The 8,685-nt window shown below is 36.5% G+C and overlaps 2 protein-coding genes across 2 annotated transcripts; one reads left to right on the top strand and one right to left on the bottom strand.

Moving 5' to 3' along the window:
* The first annotated feature begins 843 nt into the window (after positions 1-843).
* LOC111800782 lies at positions 844-5,093 on the top strand. The gene is made up of 4 exons (XM_023684628.1): positions 844-1,806; positions 1,925-1,975; positions 2,073-2,145; positions 4,729-5,093. The coding sequence occupies exons 1-4, from the start codon at positions 1,175-1,177 to the stop codon at positions 4,897-4,899; spliced, it is 927 nt and encodes a 308-aa protein (XP_023540396.1). The 5' UTR covers positions 844-1,174; the 3' UTR covers positions 4,900-5,093.
* Positions 5,094-5,258: 165 nt separating this feature from the next.
* On the bottom strand, positions 5,259-7,932 carry LOC111800302 (inactive leucine-rich repeat receptor-like protein kinase CORYNE). The gene is made up of 2 exons (XM_023683929.1): positions 6,640-7,932; positions 5,259-5,746 (listed from the first exon to the last, which is right to left on the bottom strand). The coding sequence occupies exons 1-2, from the start codon at positions 7,557-7,559 to the stop codon at positions 5,428-5,430; spliced, it is 1,239 nt and encodes a 412-aa protein (XP_023539697.1). The 5' UTR covers positions 7,560-7,932; the 3' UTR covers positions 5,259-5,427.
* Positions 7,933-8,685: the final 753 nt, after the last annotated feature.

Below are 8,685 nucleotides of genomic sequence, written 5' to 3'. Positions count from 1 at the left end.
AAGCCATGCAATGGCTAGCATTTCAATAAAAGTTTATTGGGACCAACTTTTGATGAAATAATTTAAATAATTACTATTATTATGATATCAAAGCCTTAAAAATATATATATATTTTTTAATTCCTTATAATTAACATTAATGAATTTTAGTTTAACCATCACACATCCAGTTTTAAGGATAAAAAGGACCATTTTGGTGACATTGCAAAAACAGAAAAGACATTTATACTTATTTCATTTTTTAAAATAAAAAAAACAAAAAACCATTTAATATCCTAATTATTTATAATGTTCAAATGTTCAACGTTGTAATATAAAATTTAAAAAGAGAAGCATATTATATTATTTTGGCTCTTACGGTCACTTTATAATACGATAGAATATGAAATAAATTTGGACCTAAATGAGCAATTTTATGTTACTTGACCTCGTACAAATTTTTTAAAGACTCATGTATGTCTGTGAGGATAGTTTTCACCCTTAGAAGCATTTTAAGACAAGTAATAACGTGGTCTTGTCGTTAGAGAATGTTGGAGTCATCATTTGTAACAGTCTAAAGTCACTGTTAGTAGATATTGTTCACTTTAGCTCATTACGTATGATCATCCGCCTCACAGTTTTAAGCCACATCTACTAGTGAGAGGTTTTCATACTTTTACAAGAAATGTTTCGTTCCCGTCTCTAACCGATGTGAGATCTCACAATCCACTCCCTTAGAAGCCGCAAAACTAGAACATCAAAAAGTTGGAAGCTGGAAGCCGCAAAAGAGAAGACTAGAAATCCTTTTTTAACCTAATATATATATATATATATAAAATCACTTTCTCTCTCTTGTGCAAGTATTTGATCATCTCCACAAGGTTCCAAAGATAAAGAAAGAATAATGGAAAGCAAGAATTTTTAGGTGTGATTATCATCATCATCATCTACTTCTCCAATCCCATGGAGTGATGAATATGATCACTGAAGCACCACAGCCCCTACAACCAACAACCCTAATCTTTTTCTTAATGGCTCTCTCTTCTAATTTTCTCCCTTCATACAAACCCCTACTCTTCCATGGCTCCCAAAATTAGTCACCTTTCTCCACCTATTTCCCTCCCTCCATGGCTCCCTCCCCTCACCAAAACATCCCCTTACTTCTCCAACCCCTCGCCTCTCCGGGTCGCCGCCCATGACAATGCTTCCTGCCCATACCCCTCTCTCCCAACTCCATCCTTCCCGCGGCTGCGGCGCCGCCCATCTCATGAATGCTGCTCCTCCGCTTGTTTCTGAAAATTATTACTATTACTATTCTCATCCTTATCTAATTGCTCTTCATCCTCCCATGGCGGATGATGATGACTCAACTACTAACACTTTTAATCAACAACCCTCTTCTAATACAGATGATGGGTGGCTTCAATTAAGTATCGGCCGCCGGAGACCTCCAACAACCTCCAATTTGGTCGAGCTCGATCTATTACCCGGCGGAGGAGGTGACAACCCCGCCACCGCCAGCCGGGATTTCTTAACCCCTGAAGCTGCTACGACAGCTCGGTCCGAGACGGGAATGCAGTTGTTTTTTGGAACTCCTACCTCTTCCAACTTTGTACAGCAAGAGATCAATTGGGCATTCAGGCCGATGTTGGCTGCGTCCTCGTCTTCTTCATTTCTACCGGTTGGCGGTCGGTCTCCGTTTATCCAATTCCAAAGCTCCGGGGTTCAGGCCGGCGATGCTGGGCCGAGCTCCGACGTCAGAATCATAAATCCTCCCCGGCGGCCCCATTCTGGTATTTGGTTTACATTAAAAGCCTTAGAAAATCAGTAAGTAAAAAAAATTAAAATAAAAAACAAAAACATTTCCCCTTAATCTTGTTCTTAATTACATATCATAATCAAATTGTTCTCTAAACCTTTGAATTTCTGGGTTTTGTCAATGCAGATCAAAACAACCATTCTTGCCTCAAATTTCAAAAAATTATCTCAGAATCAAGTGAGATTCTTTTTTTTTTTTTTTTTNTTTTTTCTTTTTCTCTTTAATTAAATAAAATATTATTTTTCTTATTTTAATTTTTTATTTGAATCTATAGGGATGAAAAGATGACGGTTCGTTTGGTTATGAAATATTTGGTTTCCAAGCTGCATCTGGATAGCGAATCAGAGGTATTTCTTAATTTCTTTATTATCATAATTAACACAAATTAAATTATTTGGATTTCCCCTTCGCTAATTAACTAATAATAATCCATTCATTAGTTAATGAACATTAAGAACCAAATATTTATAAGTCTTTAGCTTTAAGAATGCTAGCTTGCTTGTCTCTTTTAATGTTAGCTTTTAAGGTTTCCATGTTTTTTTTTTTAAGCATTTCTTGGACCAGAAGACTGTGTTTTAATGTTGTATACATATTTAATTTTTAAAATCTTGATCAAATTAAAAAATTAAAAAAGAAAATTACAATAATGAACTTCCTAATTTGGTAGCTTGTCATATGTCATTCATTTAATATTTATTCACTGAATTATTAATTCGGAAATAAAAGAAATAGGATAGTTTACCATTATGTCAATTTATTTCTTAAAAAGAAGGGAAAATAAAAACCTATAAATACTATAATTAGAGAGAATTAAATGCATTTAGTAAATCAAAGTTGAAAGTACAAATAAGAATTTAATAGACTATGATTGCTAAAATGTTTTTTTTTTTATTTTTTTTATTTTAAAGAAATTATGATTGCTTGCATTATAAAAAGTACTGGTTAACATGGATGAATTAATAACTCAAATTATTCATAGTAATTATATACATATTTAATTTCATAAAAACATTATTTCTAACACTAATCATTTTGCTTTTCAACCTCACACTTAATTATGTAATATCATAGTTCTTCACTAATTATTATTAACAAAAATTCTTTTTTTAATTAAAAAATTATATATATATATAGATGCATGCGATATATATATATATATATATATGGAAAAAAGTAGTATTGGCTTAGCATAGAGGGTTTTCGGAGAGTCATTGATATAGAATTTGATTAAATTAAGAAAAATGAGGTGTTAAATCGAGAAAACGACACGTGGACCCGAGAATGGTATTAGAATACATGGAGTTTGTGTCGTCATGCTTGGGAGCGATTTAGGTCAGCAAGGGAATTGTTCGGGATTTTGATTTTTTAATTTTTGTAAAGAAGATATTATGTTGGAAGGTAGGGCCATTGCTTGATATTCAAATGCCTCATCAAAACCCTTTTCTCTTTAAGTGCTGCACTTTTGATGTTTACATATCCATACCACCAACCACATTACAACCCTAATTCTCCTATTTATCCACCTTTATTCAATATATATATATATATATATATATTAATTAGAAATGGTTAGTTTTTGGTAAATTTGATGTTGTAAAAATAATTCATTTCATACATAGTCTATCATGAATGATTTCATCCCACTTCATCATTTTTTTATTTTATGATATTTATACTATAAAGTTTGAAACTTTATTTTATTTTTTTTATGTCAGAATGGTGATCATATTTTTTCATCTTTTGTAATAATTACCCCTCTGAACCAAAATAATACACATAGGTAAAAAAAATATATTTACTTTTGAAATCATCTCTAAAAGAAACAATCCATCATTGTGTAAATAAAAGTATACTCTATTTTTTTTTTGCATATTTTTAATTCGTTCAAAAATAGATTTTTTAAAAAAAGAAATATTGTTGTGCATGAAAATGAAGAGGATAATGTGTGGAACAGAATGATTCCAAGTGGTTGAAAAAAGGGAAGAAAAAAAAAATAAGGATAAAAGGACAGATCAGAGCCTTTGACAATGATTGGATAGAGAGATATATATATAGGGCGGCTGGGTGAATAAAAACTATATAATAAAATTAAATAATATGTATTGACCTTAATAAAATAATAAAATAGGGTTTTCTGTGTAACGTGGAGGAGAAATGTATGTGTTTTACTTTTATAATAAAGTTTTATTTCTTCTTATTCATGGGCGAGCATTATGGGTTTGATTAATGCTTGGTTAGCTTAGCTTAATTTAATTATAATAATGTTAATAATAAAGTATAAAGTATAAAGTATAAAGGGATGATTGTTATGATGAGATTTTGGCTTAGGAGCAAAGTCTTGTTTGGGTCCCATAATGATTAATAATCTTTTTGCCAGTTCTTGAATGATATTGGGTACCCTCTCCTTTCAATCTATTATATCTTTCCCACTACTTCAACGCTCTTTTTTGCTCTTTTCTTTTCATATTCTTGTTTAACTGCTCACCTAATCCATACCTTATGCGGTTCGATCCATATACGAAACGATGATTGAAGTGTTTAAGGTACTCCAGTGCTTCGTTTAGAAGCAGCTTTCACCTTTGAGTACGGTAGAGTTTGATACGACTTTTAGAATATTCTATTATGGTCATAAAATCTTAGTCGTGTTCATATGGCTTCATAACCTGACCAACCTAGGTTGAGTTGACATTTTTTCTGTTTGGGTTAACTCGATCAACTTGAAAATAGGGTTACAATCCAACCCAATCCTACTTTTAAAAGGGTCAAGAACATTTAACGTTTGTAACCGATGTTAATGATACGTTGTGACCTATACCTAACCATCAAAATCCAAGATTGGGTTGTAAACTCTATTAAGGTTGAGATTTCGGGTTGGTTGGTCCAAACGAACTTGTGTATACCCTAACTGTATTTCGTATAATGGGTTGCAGATAGAGATAAGATGTAGAGGGCAAGAAGTGGAACCATTTTGGACATTGCAGCATGTAAGAGATAGCATTTGGACAGCTTCTTCTTCATCATCAGACTCACTCTTCACTTTGCTTCCTCACTCCTCACCCACACATCATCTAATGCTCCTTCACTATGGGAGAAAGCCTTAATCATTCCCCTTCCCCCTTCTCTAACTTTTCTTTTTTTTTCTTATATGTTTTTGTTTTAAGATTTTATTTATTTACGTGTATTCTCAATATTTTTATCTTACCCCAATTTGATTCAGCAATGAATTTATATGTATGGAGATCGAACCAGTGACTTACGAATAAAATAGAGGTCATATGGTGATATGCCACATGCATTTCGACACTCGGAGAATTGTTTCTTATTCCAATGCATTCCTTGTTGGTTGTGGTCGAGGACAAGACGAGTATTAGAGTCATGGATCATTGAAAGCACGTGGTGAAAAGAAAAAACAACGAGAACCCCACCGATAAGGCGTTTGTTAAGTGGTCATTTCATGAGGACAATCATACTCTGAAAATGGAATTTACTTTGGACAAAAGCTTCTTTCTTTTACATCATCAACTAGACAGGACAGGTCAACACCTCTTTACAGTAATAAGCTTCTTCTTCTTCTTTTAATGATTGAAATTAAGTAACAAAGATAAACACCTAATGAAATGGATGAGTGTTTAGAAGCTGTGCAATTGGGTTAGCATGTGTACCAACTCATCACTTGAAGGTCTGTCCGCTGGCTCATCTGATAAGCACACTACAGCTATCCTCACTGCCATTACCATTTCATCTTCTTCCCCTTCTTCCCCTGTGATACTCTTGTCGAGCGCTTCTCGAGCCTCCCCCGCCAGCTGCAACTGTTGTAGCCACTGTCCTAAGCTCCCTCCACTCCCTGCTTCTCTGAAGAATGCATCTGCTGGATCTCTGCCTGTTAGTAGAACAGCCAGTATCATCCCGAAGCTGAAGATGTCGCTCTTGTCGCTGTATCTGTCAAAACTGGAAACCACAAACGTCGAATCTGCTTAGAACTACTGTTCGAGGAAATGCTCATCAATGAAGCTGCTTGTAACATCCCAAATACACTCCTAGCAAATATAGTTCGTTTTGACTTGTTATGTATCGTCGTCAGCCCCATAGTTTTAAAATGCATCTACTAGTAAGAGGTTTCCACACTTTTATAAGGAATATTTTGTTTTCCTCTCGAACCGATGTGCGATCTTACATTCCACCCCTCTCGGGGCCCAACGTCCTCGTTGGCACACCACTCGTCGTCTAATTCTAATACCATTTGTAACAACCCAATCTCACTTCTAGCCGATATTGTCCGTTTTGGCCCGATACATATCGTCGTCAGCCTCACGTTTTAAAACATGTGAACTAGGGAGAGATTTCCACACCCTTATGAGGAATGTCTCGTTCTCCTCTCCAACTAATGTGGGATCTCACAATCCACACCACTTGAGGGCCCAACGTCCTCACTGGCACACCGCTTGGTGCTTGACTCTCATACCATTTGTAACAACTCAAGCCAATTGCTAGCAGATATTGCCCGTTTGGACCCATTACGTATCGTCTCACCCTCACGATTTTAAAACGCATACACCAGGGAGAGGTTTCTACACCCTTATATGGAATGTTTCATTCTCCTCTACAACCGACGTGGGATCTCACACTTCTAAACCGAGTAAAACAGAGAATACTGAACATCCAAAGTTCATTGATTCACAAGAAGACTACTAAAACCATATTCTTTCCTAAGAAGACATACAAAAGATCAAGTACTAGAACCATTTCATCTTCAATTGTTCAAAAGTTTAGCAATAATTTAAGCCTTACACACACTTGAACAAATCATTATCAAATAGACTTGAAGGTTTTAGAATTCAAACCTGCAGTCCTGGAAGCACTCAGGGGAGGTATAGGCAGAGGTAGCAGCCATATCCAACTTGGCGAATAGCTTAGCCAAGCCGCAATCAGCCAACCTGGGTTCAAACTCAGCATCCAACATCACATTGGAAGGCTTCAAATTGTAGTGAAGAATGTGAGGATCACACTCAAAGTGAAGATACTGAAGCCCTTTTATAACCCCAACAGCAATTCCAAGCCTCACTTCCCAACCCAATCTCACCTCATTATCTCTAACTCTTTTCATCACATCCTCAAGGCTCCCTGTTCCCACATAATCATAAACCAACCACACCCCTTCCCCTTCCCCAACATAAGCCCTTAAGCTCATCAAATTCCTATGCCTCAACCTAGCTAGCCTCTCTAGCTGCTGCTGTGACTGCCTCTTCTCCGACTTCCTCGCTGCCGTGTTCGTGAACCCCTCGAGCCGCTTTACGGCTATGGTCAGCCCATTGTCCAGAACTGTCCTGTAGTACTTTCCATGAGGGTTGGAACCCAGAAGCTGATTTTCGTTTCTGAGGGCGAGATGGAGTGTTTTGGGGTGGATAATGGGGGAGAATATAACAGGGCCTTTCAGAATTGGGGTTTTGTTAAGGTATCTGACGAAGCTGCGGATTAAACAAGCGAAAAGAAGGGCACCCATTAACCCTGTTGCTACGCCCAAGAGCACGCTGAGGATGATTCTTCGAACGCCATTTTTAAACGGCGGAGAGATTATTGGCGTTGGTGATGTTGATGATGTTGGAAATGGCCCTGAGGAAGCGAGGTGCTGGGTTGTTCTTCCCTGGCATTTAGCATCGGAGGAATGGTGTAAAGAGATTAGCAATAGCAAAAGGATGATAACCTTAACGCTGGGTTGTTTCGATTTCTTCCCCATTTGAAGAGCAAAATTTCCAACAATCATTGAATGGCTACATATTTGTACGCTCGAACTTTGTCGGCCCACATTCAAATCTCGAACGAATCATTGAAATTGAGAATCCGGTGGACTCGGCATTGAATAAACAAGAGTGAAGAAGGTTGTTGAGTAGAAGGTTTTTGCATCAAGAAAAGCTCAAAAACAGAGAGACCCAGAAAGAAAAACGACGAAAAGGAGGGAAGAAGGGTGTATAAATGGAAGGTTCCAGGTACCCAAATGAAAGAATTGACTCAAAAACTCAAATAACCAGAAGAAGAAGGAAGAGAAACAGACAAAACAAAGACATGTAATGTTGTGAAAGGAATTCAAAGAAGGAGAGAAAGGAAATGAACAGCCAATGAAGAGAGAGAGTGAGGGAGGGAGGCAAAGGGGGAACAGAACACAGCTCCTCTCTTCCCGCCTTTTGAGAGTGACGAAGTGGGTCCCACTGCCACATCACTCCTAGAGTCGCTTTCACCTAGGAACAGCCGAAAGCACCGATCACCTCCACAGAGAGAGCTATTGAATCCCATCCGTTGGTTTCTGTCGGGGACGAGATCAAGACCGTTGGTGGGGTACTCCTTGGAATTTGGGCTTTCCCCAATTCGTATTTTAGAAAATAAAAAATGATTAATTTAGGGTTACAGAAATGGAGCTGTGGTCAAGCATGTCCGACTGCTAAAGCTTCTCTTCTTTTTTTTCCCTTTTTTTTTTATTTTATTATTATTCATATTTATTATATATAATCATATATAATTATACCCCCCAGGCCCCACCCCTTTTATCTTTTCTTTTTTTTTTAAAAAAAAAAAGAAATAAAAATAATAATTTTGTGGTGGGGGATTGGGCCCAAATAGGCCCATCTTGTATTGGGCCCCAGAAAATCTCATAAAGAGGCTCCATGTCCAATAATGCAAAATCGGCCCATAACTATATACATTAAAAAAAAGATGCTGATTATTGATACAACAAACAGCTAAGGCTTTCATTAATAAATATTATAAAATAAAAAATAATAATAATAAAAAAAAAAGAAAAAAACAAAAGGGGCAGGCAACTCCAAAAGCCAAACTAACTGTGGCCATTTTACAATAATACAACTCTGTTGGACTAACTTGCAAATATTGCCCAA

Source organism: Cucurbita pepo, chromosome LG08, assembly GCF_002806865.2.
Source record: "Cucurbita pepo subsp. pepo cultivar mu-cu-16 chromosome LG08, ASM280686v2, whole genome shotgun sequence".
In the NCBI taxonomy this organism is placed as follows: Eukaryota; Viridiplantae; Streptophyta; class Magnoliopsida; order Cucurbitales; family Cucurbitaceae; genus Cucurbita; species Cucurbita pepo.
This window is presented reverse-complemented; position numbering and strand designations above follow the sequence as displayed.